This window comes from Urocitellus parryii, chromosome 6 (genome assembly GCF_045843805.1).
Source record: "Urocitellus parryii isolate mUroPar1 chromosome 6, mUroPar1.hap1, whole genome shotgun sequence".
NCBI lineage: Eukaryota > Metazoa > Chordata > Mammalia > Rodentia > Sciuridae > Urocitellus > Urocitellus parryii.
In genome coordinates, this window is record NC_135536.1 from 179,892,505 (window position 1) to 179,912,786 (window position 20,282).

The 20,282-nt window shown below is 37.6% G+C and overlaps 1 protein-coding gene across 6 annotated transcripts in view; it reads left to right on the forward strand.

Moving 5' to 3' along the window:
* Ralgapb (Ral GTPase activating protein non-catalytic subunit beta) overlaps positions 1-20,282 on the forward strand; it is a 101,688-nt gene that overhangs the window by 56,542 nt on the left and 24,864 nt on the right. For 4 of the 6 annotated variants that reach the window (XM_026383153.2, XM_026383155.2, XM_026383157.2 and 1 more), the window contains 7 exons: positions 337-470; positions 5,693-5,875; positions 7,297-7,448; positions 11,884-12,071; positions 13,668-13,774; positions 15,193-15,345; positions 17,503-17,712. In XM_026383153.2, coding sequence (XP_026238938.2) covers positions 337-470; positions 5,693-5,875; positions 7,297-7,448; positions 11,884-12,071; positions 13,668-13,774; positions 15,193-15,345; positions 17,503-17,712 — 1,127 coding nt within the window. The remainder of the gene's footprint in view (positions 1-336; positions 471-5,692; positions 5,876-7,296; positions 7,449-11,883; positions 12,072-13,667; positions 13,775-15,192; positions 15,346-17,502; positions 17,713-20,282) is intronic. The other 2 variants (XM_026383154.2, XM_026383156.2) reach the window with 1 other exon arrangement.

Below are 20,282 nucleotides of genomic sequence, written 5' to 3' on the forward strand. Positions count from 1 at the left end.
TTTTGGAAAATGTAATACTCTATGTGTTGTTAATTTAGAAATTTTAAGACTTAACATTTTATAAGATGATACTGACACTGTCAGGTCCCATGATTGTCTGTGTGAAAGTTTGTGGGCTGAGACTAGAAACTGCCCTGATCCAGCTTGCGTGCCCTGTGCACTGTGTGTCAGGCGTGGAGCTCAGGCCAGCGGGGCGGGGAACATAGCGCTGTGTGGGTGCCCGTCGTGCTCACTGTGACTGCTGTGGTCTGTGCCTGGTGGAATGCTGTGCTTCTCGTTACTAATGCTTAGTTGTTTTCCCTCCCTGTGGGATGTGGCATTGGGGTTATATCCTAGCTCTTAATACAGATTCAGCTGCTGGGCTCCTGATTCGCAGCATTCATCTCGTCACCCAAAGACTCAATTCCCAGTGGCGGCAAGACATGAGCATATCACTGGCAGCTCTAGAGCTCCTCTCTGGCCTGGCAAAGGTGAGGAGGATAGTCCTTTTATTTTAGCCCAGCAATCTTGGGCCCTGGCTCTTTTTTTCTATATCTTTGACCCCTCTGATGTGGGTATTGCAGTGTTGGACATACTCAAACATAATTTATATCCAAAGTTTGCAACATTGAACCTCCAAGTGAAATTTTCAAAATGAACTGTACTTTAAAACAATATTCAAAGAATGTATTTCTGTTAAATTACAGAAAACATTTAAATATTTGCTATTTATTTATTTGTTCATAATAATAGGATGGCTTGGTTTTATAAAGAGTGATTATCCAAAAGTATGCCAGTTGGGATTATCTGTGACTACTGTCTTCCATTTATTAGAGATAAGTGAAAATCAATTACATGTTCAAATTTCTTTCACAGTTATTTGGTTTTGTGGAATCTTAGTGCTGGGTGACCAATCCCACTTCTCTAAGTTTTTTTTTTTTTTTTTTTGAGGTGATAGTCACTAACATAAAATTAACCATTTTGAAGGGAACAATTCAGCAGCTGATAGTACATTTAGAGTGTTGTGCAAACAATACCTGTAGTTCCAAATTGTTTTCATTGCTCCAAAAGAAAACTCTTTATCTTGCAAGTGGTTGCTTTCTTGTCCTTCTGACTATCCTGACAACCACCAATCTGCATTTTTATCTCTATGTATCTACCTTTTCTAAACATTTCACATAAGTGAAAGTTTATAATATATGACCTTTCATGTTGGCCTTTTCACTTAACATAATTTTTTAAATCTCATTCCTCTTGTAGTGTCTACCAGAAATTCATTTCTTCTACGGTCAAATAATACTATGCTGAGTGTATATACCACAGTTTGTTTATCCATTCATCAGTTGATGGATATTTGGGCTATTTGTGTCTTTAAACTAACGCCAGTAGTACTGCTGTGAACATGTGTCTACATGTATTTGCTTGAATAACAATTTTCATTTCTTTGGAGTATACACTGAAGAGTAAAACTGCTGGGCATATGGTAATTCTGTGTTTAACTTTTTGGCCAACTGCCATATTGTTTTCCACACCTCCTAAATTACATCCCCACTGGCAGGTACAGGGGTTCCAATTTATTCATATCCTTACGAGTATCTAAATGAAATGGGCAAGATTATCTTGCATCTAAGACCTGGTGTTGTGAGAATTAAATGAGAGGAACTATATAAAGTACTTTTTGAGCAAAAGCCGATATGCAGCTTTTGTCATTAAAGTCTTCGTTTTACAGATGTGGAACAGGTGATCAGAGGGTGTGATTTATAAACCATGAGAGAAAATAGGCAATTTACAAGAAAACCTAATGTGTTCTCACCACCACTTAGTGTTTACATAACAGTTTTATGAGGAGCAGTTGCTGATACAAAAAGTAAGATCAACCATTCATGAGACATGCAGAACTGAACTATCTGAGAGCAGATACTGTTTCTTGTGACCTTTGGTGTACTTTCAGTAGTAAGAAATAATTAGCCTTAGATGGAGCACTGCTCCAAATCTATCTACCAAATTATAAAGGGCTAACAGTACCAATTTCATGATTTAAAGTACAGTAAAGCTAGTAATCCAAACAGTTTGGTGTTGGAATAGGTTGAACCAATCAATAGAGAATTCAGAAGTACACTCACACTAAGTGGTCAAAGTACACTCACACTAAGTGGTCATCTAATTTTCATAACCAAGATGTAAAGGTAATTCAAAGGAAAAGAATAGTAGTAGTCTTTTAAACTATTGGTACTGGAATAATTATTCATCTTAAAAAAAACACCCTTGTTTGTGTGTGTATATGTGTGTATGTGTGAGATGCTGGGGATTGAACACGGGACAGCTCTACCATTGAGCTTCACTCCCAACCCTTTTTTATTTTTGAGACAGGGTCTCTCTAAGTTCTTCAGGCTGGTCTTGAATTTGCAATCCTCCTGCCTTAGTAACCTAAGTCATTGGCTCATCTGCAAAAAAAAAAAAAAAAAAAAAAAAAAAAATCTTTGTTTTATAACTTATACTTTGTGCAAAGGTTAACTCAAAATGAATTTTAAACCTACATGTAAAGCCTAAAGTCTGAAATTTCTAGACGAAAACATAGAAGTTCCTTGTTCCTTGTAACCTTGGGTTATACAAACATTTCTTATATATTACACTATTGAAGGAAAAAAAGCTGATAAATTAGGCTTTATCAAAATTTAAAAACTACTGTTCTTCTAAAATACTTCAGATAACAGGTCATAGAGTGGAAGAAAATCTTTACAAAGCTCATGTTTAATGATGGATTTATGTCCAGATTACATAAAGAACTCTCAAAACTCAATAATAGCCTTTCCTTTTGACGGTTTGTGACAACAGTGTGATGGTGCAAATTTCCAAAAAGAGGAAATTGTCATATGATGGTGTATCTTCACAGCTGAGTTGAATGAGTTTCTCACTAGAAGTTTACTGAAGATGGCTATTCTGCAGTGAGGTCCAAGTGATCAACCAGTACAGCAATTATTATCTTAGCCTCTAGGATGCAAACTGTTCTTGTGAGAAGGAAACCGTTCTTGCAAATTGACAAATGTAATTCAGAAGAGATTTGGCTTCCCTGAGGGCAAGTAAAACTTTTTGCTGTAAGGGTAGCCTGCTAGAGTCCATGTTACAAAGTTGTAGAAGGGTTTACCATGCAGACCTACTGCAGGTCCTTGTGAAGAATGAGTCAAGGGCAACAAGGTGGGGGCTGGGGATGTGGCTCAGCGGTAGCGCGCTCGCCTGGCATGCGTGCGGCCCGGGTTCGATCCTCAGCACCACATACCAACAAAGATGTTGTGTCCGCCGAGAACTAAGAAAAAATAAATGTTAAAATTCTCTCTCTCTCTCTGTCCCCCTCTCTCTCTCACTCTCTCTAAAAAAAAAAAAAAAAAAAAAAAAAAAAAAAAAAAAGCAGATGAGAGGAATGTGCTTCCTCCAACACTATTAAAAAAAAAAAAAAAAAAAAGGGCAACAAGGTCATAGTTCAGGGTAGCTTGCTCCTTTTTTTTTTTTTTTTTTTTTTTTTATTATTGTTTGTTTGGTACCAGAGATTGAACCCAAGGGCATTTAGCCACTGAGCTACATCCTCAGCCCTTTTTATTTTGAGACAGGGTCTTGCTAAATTACTTAGGACCTAATTAAGTTACAAAGGCTGGCTCTGAACTCACAATTCTCCTGCTTCAGCCTCCTGAGTTTCTGGGATTAGAGGTGTGCTCCACTGTGCCCAACTCATCTCAGGGCAACTTTTAAGGAAGAACTGAATCCATGAACTTTGTGGATAGTCCACGTAGGGGACCTTATTAACTGCTATGTTAGTCAGCTTTTTGTAGCTGTGACCAAGATCTGACAAGAACAACTTAGAGGAAGAAAAGTTTATTTTGGCTCATGGTTTTAGAGGTTCAGTCCGTGGTCAGTCAACTCCATAGTCTGGAACTGAAGTACAGCAGAACCTCATGGCAGAAGGATATAGTGGAAGAAAACTGCTCATATCTGACAACCAGGAAGTATGCGCGCGCGCGCGCGCGCGCGCACACACACACACACACACACAGAATGCAAGGAGTCAGGGATAGTATAATTCCCAAGAACACACTCTCAGTGACCTACCTCCTCTATCTGCCTACAGTTACCACCTATTAATTCATTCAAATTTTTAATCCAGGAAATGGATTGAGTAGACTATGTTAAATTCTTATAACCCAATTATCTCACCACTGAGCATCTGTGTATTGTGTTACACATGAGCTTTTGGAGGACTCCTAATATCCAAACCATACCAGCAGCTATGTTGGTACTTACGCTTACTGGGCACTGTTCAGATAGGGTGTGCTTGGCGTTAAAGTGAAAGTCATGCTGTGCTGGGACCGAGCAGTAATTGGCAGTAAGAAGCCCCTGTCTGATTGACCACTGAAAATCGTGGACCTGAAAGATGAGATGCACTTGACCACCTCATCTTTGGATGGGAGGTTAGGAAGCTAGAGCCATCTGCTATGCCCCAGCCGCAGAAGAGGGTTTCCTTGGCAGCTGGATCTGGAGTTTCGATATTACTTCAGAAAGACCTTAATAAAACCTTTTAAAAAGACAACACCAAGAGAACTCCGTCAATAATAAAACAAGCAACTCAGTTAAATTAGAATAGACATTGTACTAAAGAAGATATGCAAATAAGCCTATGAGAAGATGTTTAGTATTATTAGGGAAATACAAATAAAACCACAGTAAGTTACCATTACAGACTTATTTGTATGGCAAACAATATAGACCATACCAAATATTGGTGAGAAATATGAAAGAACTGTTGATGGGAATGTGAACTGGATAATAATTTTGGAAAACAGCTATCTATGATTGAGTCATTCCCTCCCACTATAGGAGCATATATCCATTCAAAGATTTGCACAGGAGTTCATAGCAGTTTTATTTGTAATGTCCAGAACTTGGAAACAAATGTCTGTTAACAGGTAGCTAGGATATTCATGAAGTGGAATACTATTCAACAATAAAAAGGAATAAAAATAGATACATACAAAAATGTAGATAAATTTGAAAATAACTGCTTAGTAGAAGGTAAAAGCTGCAAAGCACACAATGAATGATTTTATTTCTATAAACTCCAGAAAGTGCAAGCTAATCTATAGTGACAGCAGATCAGTGGTGGGTTAGGGAAGGGGGCAAAGAGGAATGGGAGGAAGATTACAAAGGTGCATGAGGAGATTTTGGGGTGTTATATGTTTGACTATCTTGATTATGGGTATAGTTCACAGATTTGTCCTTATGTCAGAATTGATCAGATTGTACACTTTAAATAGGTGCAGTATAAACATACCTCTGAACAACTATACCAAACTGGTGCAGAGCACAGAGCATTTCTGTGAGGTTACATTATGGGGCTTGAAAATGTGCATGTTCCCTTGCCACCTATTCTTTCAGTCACTGGCAATGAGGAGTAAGATGGACACAAATGAATTGAATTTAGGAATGAAAACCCATGCTAAAGTGAAATACCATTTAGGCTTTGAAAACTGCCTCTATTTTTATAGAGTGTGATTAGTACATCTGAAATATTTCATGTTGTTTCTCTTTCTAAATAATATTTATAAAACAAGGCCTTCTATGGCATATCACATTCTCAGATAGGCTCAGCCTTAACAAAGATGCTTTGAAATTGGTACAGTGATTTCTTGCTAATGGCTTTTGTTCCCCAAATGAACATGCTCAGGTGAAGGTGATGGTTGACTCAGGAGACCGGAAGCGAGCCATCAGTTCTGTGTGCAGCTACATTGTGTACCAGTGCAGTCGGCCAGCTCCTTTTCACTCCCGGGATCTGCACTCCATGATAGTGGCAGCTTTTCAGTGTCTGTGTGTCTGGCTGACAGAGCACCCTGATATGCTTGATGAAAAGGTGAGTTTATTCAATTTTAAAACATTAAGTAGAAACAGAAATGTATGTCGGCCAATGCCTTGTATAAGAGAATATATAAATTTAAATACAATGTCACACTTTTAATATACTTGTTAGATTTTAATAGAACTCTTCTTATTTTGAGCACAACATATAGACTGTTGTCATACTTCTAGTTGGTTGCAAAGTAACCCACAGAGAAGTTCTTTTAAAAAGGAGACTTGCCTGATTTATCTGACCTATCAATATTGTTCTTACTGAAAGGTTAGTATACTGGAAATAGCTAGTAAACACTTTGAGCACCTATTACCAAAACAGGAAGGGCAACTGATTTCCTAGCCTGGAATGCTAGAGCACAGCACAACTTATCTGTAAAGATTGCTTTTATCTAAAAATTTTACTTCACAGACATTTTTTTTCACTTTTCAGTAGACACATATATCTAGTGTGGTTTCCATGCCATTAGTCCTTATAGGAAAGCAGGCATTATAAGAATTCAGTGAAAGTAAAAGAAGAGCTATCACAGTTAGTTTTTATAGAGATCTTTATATAATTTAAAAATATTATTGTTGATAAAATCTAAGTCACTTTTCTGCACACCTATAATCCTTTTGACTCGAGAGGCCAAGGCAGGAAGATCGCAAGTTTGAGATCAGCCTTAGCAATTTAACGAGACCCTGTCCCAAAATTAAAAATAAAAAGGACTGGAGATATAACTCAGTGGTAAAATGCCCCTGGATTCAATTCCTAGTACCCTCCCCCCACAATAAAATCTTAGTCATAGTTCATTGGATTAGTCAAAGGGGAATGAAGGGGAAAGGTAGGGATGGGAATAGGAAAAACAGTAGAATGAATCGGACATAACTTTCCCATGTTCATATGTGAACAGCTTGGTGTGCTAGTGCACACCTATAATCCAAGTGACTCAGGAGGCTGAAGTACGAGGATCACAAGTTCAAGACCAGCCCTGTGGATGTAGCTCGATGATAGAATGCCCTGAGGTTCAGTTCCCATTACTGCCCTCACTGCCCCCCAAAAAAGTTGATCACTCATTAACTTCCCTTTGATATATTAGATAATCTAATATGTCTTAAGCTATCCAAAGTTTTGAGTTACTGTTCTCTTTCATGGTTTATGATCCATGATAATTTTTAAGAAATTATGACTGATACAATTGAATTGAATTGAATTTTAATTAGTATCTACTCTCTAAACCTGCAAATTTAGTTTTTCGAAGAGAAATTTGGAGGAGAGGTATAAGATTTATTATGTTACTATGATATTTATTTTTACCTATTAAAGAAAATTAGAACCTGAAGCTCTACCACCAAAATACAACCACTGTTAGCATTTTTATATACTCCTTGTTTTCTCATAAGAAAGGTGTATTATAAAAATTGTTCTGCCTTTCCTGCTCTTAGGACTGTCTTAAGGAAGTACTGGAGATTGTGGAACTGGGTATCTCAGGAAGTAAGTCCAAGAACAGTGAGCAAGAGGTCAAGTACAAAGGAGATAAGGAGCCAAACCCTGCATCTATGAGGGTAAAGGATGCTGCTGAAGCCACCCTGACATGGTATGAAAGTGACTGCCAAGGACTGAGCCTGGGAATTAGATAGGGTTAGCAGTGATCCCTGCCTGTTTCATCTCTTCCACAGTTGTTCAGCTCCTTTAGGAACTTTCTCCAAAAATAAAAAGGAAAGGAGATATAAATATATATATATATATATATATATATATATATATATATATATATATATTTTTTTTTTTTTTAAAACCTGTGTTTTAGATCAAAAGAAACCAGGAACTTGGGGTGAAGAGTTTGGATCCTTGTTTTTCTATACTGGTTGATGTTAATTCGTGTCAGATCATGTTGGAGCTAGAATGGACCTTGGAGAGACTTATTCTTCCCCCTCAGTTTGATAGCTGAGTCCAGAGAGGAGAGGTGTCTGTCTATGGTCATAGCATCAGATCTCCTGCTCCCCAGTTCCATGGTCATGATCTCTGCTGTATCATTTATATTATGTCATAGGTTCATTCAGCCAGGATTTATTAACTTCCTATAAAGAACTGACAGTGGATTGCAAAGATAAATCAGATTCAGTTACTACTGGACAGTAGGGAGGATAAATTATGAACACAAATTGCTGTAATATTAGGTGGGTACTTAGTGTTCCAAAAGAAGAGGTACAAAGAAAGCGCTGGGGTGTTGGAAAGAAGAAATGAGTACTTCCTGATATTGGGAAATCAAAGCAACATCCCTAGGGAAAATGACATGGAAACTGACTCTGAGCTGTCAGCTAGATTATGGGGCAGTTAAGAAGGTGCCAAGATGGCTGTGTCAGTGTTTTGGTAGTAAAGGAATAAAGAAAAAGGCTGGTGGTGTAGATCATTAAGTGGGGAAGATTACATGGAGTCACAGGAGTGATGAATAGAAGGGGCTTAGAAAAGGACAGGTATGAAGTGAAGATCTAGAAAAATGTAAAAGTAGGAAGAAGGAATGTCTAGCCAGTGTGGGGTGGCTTGTTTTGGTCTTAGTAAAGTGGCAAGTAAGACTGTTTGAAGATTTGTATGTAAATCAACCCCTCCCCAAATCCCAGCAGGCTAGGCAGACACCATAGTACATGCCTGTAATCCCATTGACTCGGAGAGCTGAGGCAGAAGGATTGCAAATTTGAGGTCAGCCTCGACATTTAGCGAGACACCCATCAACTTAGCAAGATGCTATCTTTAACTAGAACTGGGGATATAGCTCAGTGGTGAAGCATCTCTGAGTTAAGTTCTCAGTACTTAAAATAAAAATATAAATGAATAAATAAATAAATAAAACAAGATCCCAGCAGCCTTTGGGTGTTTGTGGTCTTATTTGGGGTATGTATAGTGAAGTTGGATTTGTTTTTGTTCCTCCTGAGCTTAGGTCATTCAGTAAATTTTAAACAGGATGCTTGCTTTAGCTAAATCTTGCTCTTTTTGTATAATGCTGGACTTCCAGTGACTTCCTTTGTGGAGGTTTTGCTAATAGCTAGAAGATCATAAAAATGTGAGCGCAGCTAAAGCTTATGTAGATAATAATAGGAGTTCAGAGAAGAGCCTTGGGTAACCTTAAAGTGTTATAGAATTAGGCATGTGCCTTGCAGAGGAAAAGGATATGGAAAGAAATGGGAAGGGCATTTCTCATTGGAAGTTCTTCATGATACTAATAAGTTTGCTGCATCCTAGCCTGGGTGGGATTTTCCTTTGAGAGCATGATTACCAGTGAGAACTTGATACGTGTTCAGGGTAAGTGACAATCTAGACAGCAGTTATTTAGATAGCTCATCTCTTTTTCTTCTTCTCTCCTGTCTCTGCTGGAAGCTCCACCAGTGGTTTCTCTGGTTGCTAGTCTTGAAGAAGATACAGAATTATTCTGTTATCATGGAAAATGCCCACAGCCAAATCTCTCTATTCTGTCATGGTTGCTGCTTTGTCATTATTCACTGTTTCTGGTTATATAAACACAGAACTTTGACTTTTTCTCTGATTTATCTCTCATTCTTCACATGAGGCCAGCAGTTGAATCCAACAGACTTGACTTTTGTAAAATATTCTCTCTGCCCCCTCTAGTCTCAGATAGCATCCTACTCCAGGCCCTCTTTTCTTCTTGCCTGGTTTTCTTGTTTTCAGTATCATAATCCTTTCTGTTTATCTTGCTAAACTCCTCATCTGTAAGCATAGTTTTTATTCTGTAGCTTGAGTGATTGAAAATCTTAAGTAGGTATCTTTTCTGCCATGTTGTCTGAATTTCAAGAGGACTAATCTTTCTCATTACTGCTTCCCAGCACACCCCTGCCATGGTCGTGTTACTTGTGAACTGGGCATGCTCTTACATGCTTATGCTCCTCTCCTGAACTTCAGGCTCTCTCTCTTCCCTTGGCCACATCCTCCACTATTCAATGCTTACATCAAATCTAGCTACCTCCCTTCGACCTTTGGGTTATTCTTCTGAAGGAAGACTGCTTTCTGCACCTCTATGCTCTCTCTGTCTGACCCTATCACACAGCATGGAATTCTATATTGTCATCATTATACCTGTTATATTTGATACATACTACTGTTGTTGCCCCAGTCTGGGTAGAGGCCAGATTTCTGTCTTCAGTAATTTAATGAGTTTCTCCTGTGTGTTCTAATCAAAATCATTGATAAAAATATTGAAGAGACTGACTCACAAAGCATATCAGCAGATAATTTCCTTAAGGTTCACTTGGATTTTTAAATCATAGCTACAAGTTTATCATGACACACTGTCAAATACTGTGATTGCAGGGATAATTGCTCACTTTTCCAGTCAAGTTACTGTCAAAAGAGAAAATGTGGGTAGGCTGGTATGGTTGCATCTCAGTGATCTATTCCTTTTTTAGGACCTATTTGATAATATCTTAGGTTCTTACATGGAACACAAGCTCAGTTGGCCTGTATGCTTTGTGTAATCCATCTTTGTCCAGTTTTAGAACCAAAGCCATGTTTTCTCATTAATGATTTCCTGATACTTCACCTATTTTCCCCAAATTATTAGAGGCCTGAACTGATCAATTCTCTTGATCCTTGGAATTCTTAGGATAGTCCTTCTTGGGGATAGGGGTTGTGGCTCAGTGGTAGAATGTTTGCCTTTCACATGTAAGGCACTAGGTTCAATCCCCAGCACCACATATAAATAAATAAAGGCATTGTGTCCATCTACAACTAAAACAATTTAAAAAAAAAGATAGTTTTTCTAGGAGGTGAGAGAATGGAAGGAAAACATCTGTTGAACCACATTGTCTTCCATTGTCAGGGATCTTTGGGTTCTAGCCTTAGAATGAGAGGAGAGGCCACTCAGCTCATGTTGGAGTGATAAAAGGTCAGATGACATTAGAACCGCAGGATAGAGCCTTTATATTTTAATTACAAGATACTTTTCCCTGAGCTTCAATTTCTTATTATAAATGGGAAAAACAATGATACCTATCTCAGGGTTGTTAAGATACTACATGAAACAATGTATATACAGTGCCTAGAACATTACTTTCCACAGAGTAAGAGCTATGTTCAGTTATTGTTACTTTTTCATTGAGTACTTGTAGAAATCTCTATAAATGTTTCTGAATATTAAGACTTGATCAGTTGAATTCCAGCTTATAGAAAATTTTTCCATATAGTTTTTGATTTAGTAATTACATTAGTTCTGTGAGATGTAACTATTAGTGCCTCAAGTTTCCTATCTGTAACATGAGTATGTATCTACTCCTACCCACACAGGGAGAAAGCAGCAGCTCTTGGTTTCTGGCCTCTTAACAGTTATCTATCTCTTCTGAGCCTGAGTTTTGTTATCAGAAAAGTGAGGGGGTTTGGCTGATCTTTAGCCCTTTTCTAGGCCTATAATACTTAGCTAGAATAGTCCTGAAGCCTGGAGCATACAGATAGAATTAAAAAATCTTTGGGAGTTTCATGATTTGGAAGTGTGGTTAGTATGTTCCTGGGGTAGCAAATTCTGAGAGAAATCAGTTTTCAAGAGATTTTATTGGAAAGTCCTCTTTGTATAAATCCCTATGGGGGAATAGAGAAAGCAGGACTAGGCAAAGGAGGAACTGAACTGGGATGCAATTGCAGCAAAATACTTTGGAACTCACTTGGCCCTTCAGCGTTCTCTCAAGCTGAGATGAGGGGGCATGGACTCTATAACCCTGAGTCAACTATTCGTTGGACTGGAGCTCATGAAGGAGTGTTTCTTACTGGCCAAGGGCAAGTCCTAGAAAGCAACTCAGCTGAGAGCTGTGGCCACATCTCCCTGCAACTGGTGGAATGGGCCTTTCAATCTTAGAGGGCACAATCTGGACAGCACACCATGATATTCACCACAGGGAGCAAATCTGACCTGTAAAGAGGAAGGCCATGGCCACTTACAATTCAGAGGAGCAGAAGGACACATGGATGTGTGAAGTAAACTTTACAAGTTTGTTTTGGGAATTAACTGTTCTCTATTTCATTCTCCATAGTATTATGCAGTTGCTTGGTGCATTTCCTTCACCCAGTGGTCCTGCCTCTCCTTGTAGTCTGGTGAATGAGACCACTCTGATCAAATATTCCAGGCTGCCAACTATCAACAAGCATAGTTTCCGGTACTTTGTCTTGGATAACAGTGTTATCCTAGCAATGCTGGAGCAACCTCTTGGAAATGAGCAGAGTAAGTTGTAGCACTTTCAGACTTCTCTAGTGCTAAATCAATGTGTTTGTTATTTCTGTGAGCAAAGGAAAAGACTGAAATTCTAAGTATTTATGCATTTGTCAGAAGGATTTAGAACTATGTGGCAATAACACCTGAGAAAGAAATTTTTTAAAAAAGTAAATTTAAAAAAAATAAGAGAAACTGAACAGGTTTGACTCTACATTTGAAATAAAAGAAGAAAATAAAGAGGATCTGAGAGTTGGGGTTTGTGGCTTAGTGGCAGAGTACTTGCCTAGCACTCGTGAGGCACTGGGCTCAAGCCTCAGCACCACATAAAAATTAATAAACAAAGACATTGTGTCCATCTACAACTAAAAAAAAAAAAAAAAGGATCTGAGTTATAAGGAAGCCCCTCCTGAATTCTTTTTTTTTAAAGATATATATTTTTTAGTTGTAAATGGGCCTTTATTTTATTTATTTATACATGGTGCTGAGAATCCAACCCAGGGCCTCACATATGCTAGGCGAGCACTCTATACCACTGAGCCACAACCCCAGCCCCCTCTCTTGAGTTTCCACACATTTATTCTCTGTCCCTGAACTTTTGCCAGAGGAAACAGTGCCTGCCTGGGCTGGGCAGCTCTACACGGAGCCATGACTATAACACCAACACTGCAGATACCCAATCTACTTCATGAATTGTTGTTCCCAACATTAGAAAGTTAGAGTATTAGTTAGGATAGCATTTCCCAAAGATGTGTGTGTACCACAGGAGGTAAGTGAGATGATGTTGGTTAAAGCATTGGTGAACATTATTTTATGTCTTTTTAAAGATGTGTTTGTTTTTCTTTAATTTTTAATTTGTTTTAATTAGTTATACATGACAGTGGACTGCATTTATGCACTTTGATATATATATAGATGGGATATAATTTATCATTTTTCTGCATGTGCAGGTTGTGGAATCACATTGGTCATGCAGTCACATCTATACATAAGGCAGTAATGTCTGTTTCGTTTTATTATCCTTTATCTCCACATCTCCTCCCCTTCTCTCCCTTCAGTTCTCTCTACCTAATCTAAGGTAACTCTCTTCTTCTCTAGTGCCCCCCCCCTTATTGTGAATTAGCATCCACATATTAGAGAAAACATTTGGTCTTTGATTTTTTGGGGGATTGGCTTATTTTGCTTAACATGATATTCTCCAACTTCATGCATTTACTGGCAAATGCCATAATTTCCTTCTTTAAAGCTGAGTAATATTCCATTGAATATATATATATACCACATTTTTAAAGATATGTTTTAAAGATACATAATTAGCACACCAAGTTTCATAGTTTTTCCATTTAAAGTAGAGATTTACAGTTTCCTTTTTCATTAAATTTAAGTTAAAAATTAGGAGTGGTTGGTACAAAGTAAGCTCATAGTACTCATTATACTTGGGTATGGCAGAAACCACAAAGGGAATACACAAAGGATTGAAGTTTAGGAAACACTGAGCTAGGACTTTGGTTATGAGAAGTTCTGCAGTTGTTTAAAAAAGAAAAGTTGTTTTTTAAAAAAATGATTTGTTGTCTGAAATAAAAACTTTACACAAACATTTTATTCTAGATGATTTTTTCCCCTCTGTCACTGTGCTGGTCCGGGGGATGTCTGGAAGACTTGCTTGGGCACAACAGCTTTGCCTTTTACCCAGAGGAGCAAAAGCAAACCAGAAGGTATCCAATCACAAGTTACAGGGAAGTGACTGCTGAGGAGTGTGGGTGTGGGGGTGGGTGTGGGGTGGGGTGGGGGGGGGTTAAAGGTTAAATAGCATTCCAACAAAAATCATTTGATACAATCAATATTCTGATCCCTGTCCAGGTCCTCAGTCAGTGGGTTCACATCATAATTGCTTTAGGAACCTGGAATTCCAGGTCTACAGAATTAGTTTTTAAAGGCATCTTTAAGGCAGTTGTATTTTCCAAAAGCTTTCCAGGTGATTCAGACTTCCACTTAGGAATAAAGACTACTATTCTGAGCCATTGAAACCTACTAGGGAACAGCCAATTCCTATCAGTCCCAATTTACATTTATAATTCCCAGGGTTTTCTGTTCAATTTAAAATAAAATAAAAGATACATACTATAAAAAAAAAATTGCCGGACTTTTGATATATATAGCAATAGGACTTAGTTTCAAATTGTTTTACCTAATTTATTACATGTAATTGGTAATAAATTGTATTTAATACAATCTTTTATGACATTTATAATTGGATAATAAGGAAAAAATTAAATCAACTGTACTCTCCAGAGGGAGATAGCTCCAGGTAATGTTTTAGTGAATTTCCTTTCAATCTCTTTCTATAAATAGTTACACTTAAATAGGACTAAAGTCATTTGGTATACTGCTTTTTTCATGTATTACTTGGAAGCTTGTACTTATATTACTGAGAATTATACCCATAAAATTGGAGCATGTGCCTAAAATCATATAACATCCTAGATGACTCTTAGATGAGCTGTTTGTTACCCTGTGATGAGCAGATCACATTCTGTCAGCAGCTCTGTAAGCCTTTAAGATTGAAGCAGAAGGGAATCAGGAACGGAACTAAAATTTATTGTAGCTCAATATATACCATGTATACATTCATGCAACGTTTTAGAGCCTTGAAGACCTAGATTTGGTACCCATACTTTCCTAATTAAGCCACTTAAGGTTCTAATTGAACTCACTTTCTAGAGATGCCCCCAAGGAACTGAAGTTCTACTTTATTATATGGAGTGATTTGAGAGTTCTTGGAGAAGAAGGAAGTTTGAGTCTTAAAGTTCTGAAATGTCTCACTCTTTGGCTTATCACTGAATGTGGGAGATTCAGACTTGAGCTATAGAGGTCTACAGCCCATTCATCAGTCATAAAATATACAATATCTACAATGGACAATTTTAGAAAAATAAAATAAAATTGAGTTTGCAGGTATGCAGGCTGCCTGTCTTTACCCTTGGTTGTATCATTTGTGGATTCTCTTGAGTTTTTATGACATGTAATCCTAAGGAAACACAGGTATCAAAGCAAAACAGGGAAATGCATGTCATTACAGATGGGTATTAGATCATATGCAAGAAACATAACGTTCTTTGTATTATTTTAACAGCTATTTGTGCCTGAACCTCGCCCAGTTCCTAAAAATGATGTTGGATTTAAGTATACTGTGAAACATCGGCCATTTCCTGAAGAGGTGGACAAGATACCTTTTGTGAAAGCAGACCTGAGTATTCCAGATTTGCATGAAATTGTCACTGAAGAAGTAAGATAAATTACTTCTAGCAGTTTTTAAGGGTGTCGATATAAACATTCATGGGGGAGTGCATCTTTTAAAATACAAAATTAAGGATTTAAGGATAGAACCCAGGGACTTTCATATGCTAGGTAAGTGGTTACCACTGAACTTTGTTCTCAACCCTGAACATTCTTAAATGACTTTTGCGTTTAAGACTGACTTTAGTGTTATGGGTGGTGATTCATAAGATGGCTTGGGTCTCTGATATCCAGGAGGCAAGACAAATGTAAATTGGGACTGATAGGAATTGGCTGTTCCCTAGTAGGTTTCAATGGTTCAGTGATAAGATCGGACACTTGTACTGGAGGATTTTTGGAGAATGGGAACCAATTCAGAGACCAACTAATAATCCAAACAGGAAAAGGAAGGATTGTCACTGAAAGAAGTTTAATATATATAGTGTATTGTGAAGGTAGATTCAAGCAATCTTGGGTTAATGAGGAAAGGGAAGGAGCCAAGTAGTTTTAGGTCTTGAGCTTGAGTGATAAAGAGATACTGGTATAATATACAGAAATACGGGTGTTAGGAAGAAGATAGGTTTGGGAGGATGGGAAAAGTTTTAGTTTAAGATTAATTTAGATAATTAGACTAAGTAACTGGTCTCTTAAATCAAGAGAGAAGAACCTTGGGTCTCAAGAAGTAAGTGACAGAGGTATTTTAGGTAAGAAAACAAATGGGCAGAAATGGAGGAAAGGCTACTCTGTCAATGCTGGAGAGATCAAGGAGAAGGAGGAATAATATAAAATCCTGAATTTTGGCATGAAAATGTAGGTGACCTTTGAGAAAAGCTTCAAAGGTGTGTGAGGTGGGATGCAGAAATTGAGGGGTTGGGGATTGAATGGTTAATGAGGGTCAGTGAATATAAATTACATTATTAACACAAAAAGGGAGGGTATAGAATGGGTAAGATCATGAAGAAATTACTGAGCTAAGGAAAGGCCAAGATGGGAGGAGTATTTCGTGCTTATGGAGAAGGCATGAGGAGAAGGCATGGAGATTTAAGCTTAGTTGGGAAACAGAAGCCAGAAGTGGCATGGAAAAATATGAGGAGGGGTTAAATGTCCCTTGGTGATAGTGAGACACAACCTCAGGGAGTACAGGAAGGAAATTTAGGATTAGAGTGGGAATTTCAGAGTTACAGCCTTTAAAGTAGGTTACGTCTGCGGTTCAAGATATGCTGATAGGTGGTAAGTTGTAAAGTTTGAGGAGGTTGTTGAGTTAAGCCAGAAGGTTAGAAGGATTGTTACTCACCAGAGGATGGAAATTTAAAATAGGATTGATCAGAAGGGAAGGAAGGGGTCAAGGAATCCATGTGGAAAAGATTTTTAAAAATGAGACCAGCTGGGCATGGTGGTGCCTGCCCGTAATTTCAGTTCCTGAGGAGGCTGAGGCAGGAGGATGACAAGTTTGAGCCCAAATCCTATTTCAAAATAGAATTTTAAAAGGACTGGGATGTAACTCACTGCTTGCCTAGCATGTGTAAGGCCTTGGGTTCAGTTCCTAGTACTGGGGGGCACCTAGGAGACACTCAAAATAACAAGAACATAAGATGATGCCAGGCGTGGTGGCACATGCCTGTAATCCCAGTGACTCTGGAGGCTGAGGCAGGAGGATCACGATTTCAAGCCAGCCTGAGCAAAAGTGAGGTGCTAAGCAACTCAGTGAGATCCTGCCTCTAAATGAAATACAAAATAGGGCTGGGGATGTGGCTCAGTGATTGAGTGCCCCTTAGTTCAATCCTTGGCACCCCTTTCCCCTCCCAACCCACAGAAAAAGATGAGGTGATGGTGCAGGATGAAGATAGATAGTGATCTGGAAGTGGAGGTAGAAGCAACAATTCTGTCCCTTTTCCTGCCTATTTGAAGAGGAGCAGAGATGGAATGATATCATTTACAGCCAGGAGATGAGGGAGCAATTATGAGGCATTGGGGAAGTGTTTTTGGTGTAGTTTTAACTTTGTAACATGTTTGCTTAATTATATGCTCTATTTTGAACTGAAATACAATATTGATCATTGAAAATTATCTTCATTTTCTTTGTTACTTTTAACTTTATTTAAAATTAAGAGTAACCCGATTATTTTTATAATAGTTCTTCCAAACTGAAATATTTGCTTTATTTCAGTTAGAAGAGAGACATGAAAAATTAAGGAGTGGCATGGCCCAGCAGATTGCTTATGAGATACACCTTGAGCAGCAGAGTGAGGGAGAATTGCAGAAGAGAAGCTTTCCTGACCCCATTACGGATTGCAAGCCCCCACCACCTGCCCAGGAATTTCAGACAGCCCGCCTTTTCCTCTCACATTTTGGATTTTTGTCTTTAGAGGCATTGAAGGTAATTTTCATGAAGTTTAATCAATAAGTATATTCATAAATTAATATTCAGCTTGTGATAACTATAATATTTTTATGAAGATAGAAGAAAAAAATTTAAGACTAATTACAGACTTACACTGCATGAAAGTAGATGAAATTCAGTAGAGAGTGAAATTCAGTAGGTTATATAGCATGAGCTCCAGGACAATTCACCCCCTCATCTCATTCAGAGTTCTGTCTAAGGGGACAACTTTGATAAAATACCTAGCTCTGAGTTTCCTTGGTCAATACAGGACCCATGTTGCACATATAAGTGAAATCTACAGATAATTAGAAAAGGAATGTTAAAAATCTTCCCATAGTCAACTTTATTATGGTAAGTATGGGCTATAATTGTTTCAGTTCATTTATATTACTTTTAAAAAGAATAAGGCTAATTCTGTAATATGTAAGCCACGTTCTTCTTATGTCGTATGGTTGGTTAAGATCAGACTTCTAGGTTTATGTCCTGGTATCACCGCTTGTCAGCTATGTGGTCTTGAATGACTGGCTTTCTCAGTTCCTTACTTTAAGGTGGGAATGATAATAGTATCCATCTCTTCAAATGAAGATTAACACATGTAAAATTCTTCAGGTAGTACTTAACACAAAGTAAGCCAACTCTAAGATAAATATTGCCTTTATTCTTAATTCCATTATTTTTAAACAATTTATCTTTAAATAGTATTTAAATTATCTTTAAAATACTATCCTTGTTTTTTAGATACAGAAATAATCTTTAAAATGTGTAATAACTTGTTTAAAGGTAGATTGGGAGTTTATTCTAAGGCCTGTTTGTTTTGAAAAGTACAACTGAAGATTGTGAGGCAAGATATTGTTTATTGCCAAGGTTGTCCTCTGCTCTTACACCTCCCTAGCAACTATCGGGCCACAGGCCATTTAACTTTTCTAGGAAAGCAGGACGACATTACTGTGTAATTTTGGATTTTAGCATGAAGAGAGAAAATATTTTACCACTGTAGAAAACTGAGTTTGTGGTGGTGAATATGAACATAAAATCTCTTAAAATGCAGAATAAAAGAGCAGAAAGAGGAAAATAATAAGAAATACAGTGGTAAACAGGGAAGGCAAGAAGCACAGATCCAGCATACAAATGACTAGTGATATTCCATACAAATGACTAGTGATATTCCTAGTAGGAAAAACTGAACAGAGTAGAGCAGTAAATAAAAATATGGTAGAAGAAAATCATTACTTGTGATGAGGACTCCTGAGAGCCCTTCCCCTGAGATTGTGATTTTTCCATTCATGCTTTCCATATTGAAATTTTTAAGCTTTCAAGAAAATTTTCAGCTAGGCGTGGTGGCACACACCTGTCATCAGCCTGGGCAACTTAACCCTATTTCAAAATAAAATAATAGGAGCTGAAAATGTAGCTCAGTGGTAGAGCACTTGCATAGCATGCTTGAGGCCTTAAGTTTAATCCCCAGCTCTGCAAAAAAATAATAATAACAGTTTTCTTCTGTATGTGAACATAGGGAAAAGTCAAGAAAGGCACCTGGTTTATTTTATGAATGTTAGCATATTTCTAATTATAAACATGACAGCACATACAGAAACAAACAAGTACAAATTAGTCTTACTTATGAATATGTGTACAAAAGTATATAAGTGAATGCTGGCTAAATTTTGAATTAATAACATGTTAAGTGAATGATCTTGCCAGGCACAGTGGCACATGCCTATAATCCCAGTGATAAGGGAGGCTGAGGCAGGAGGATCTTGAGTTCAAAGCCAGCCTCAGCAATGGCGAGGCACCAAGCAACTCAGTGATACCTGTCTCTAAATAAAATACAAAATAGTGCTGGGGATATGGCCCAATGGTTAAGTATCCCTGAGTTTTATCCCTGGTACCAAAAAAAAAAAAAAAAAGTGAATGATCTTCCATGACCAAAATTTATCCTAGCAGCTCAAAGAGAAATAATTCTTGTAAAATATTAGTAAAATTTTTAAGAAAACCACTGATTCTGTAGGCAGATCAGTTAATAAAACAATGCATCAGTGTTTAATACACTAACATTCTGATTAAAAAAATATATATAGGACTATTAGTGTAGGTCCTTATTAAAGATCTCTCTGAAGGGAGCCCAGGAGCAAACTGGAGGCACCTTTTATAAAAATCAGAGGTAATGTCTTCTTTGATTACTATTTAACAACAAGGAATTTTTTAAAAAAATTTTTTTTAGTTTTTGATGGAACTTTATTTATTTATTTATATATGATACTGACAATCGAACCCAGTGCCTCACACATGATAGGCAAGTGCTTTACCACTGAGTCACAAACCCAGCCAATGAGGAATTTAATTAATGAATCTTTTAAAACTTTTTGGTCTTAAGTAATTATAAATTAATAGGAAATTGTAAAATAAAAGTGCAGGGAGATCTTCCCCGAGGACAGTATCATATTTAACTATAGTACAGTATGAAAATGAAGAAAGCTAATAAAATATTAAAAGAAACTAAATAAGAGGTGAAAATCATGGTCTGGAGCTGTATCTCAGTGGTAGAGCATATGCCTAGCACATGT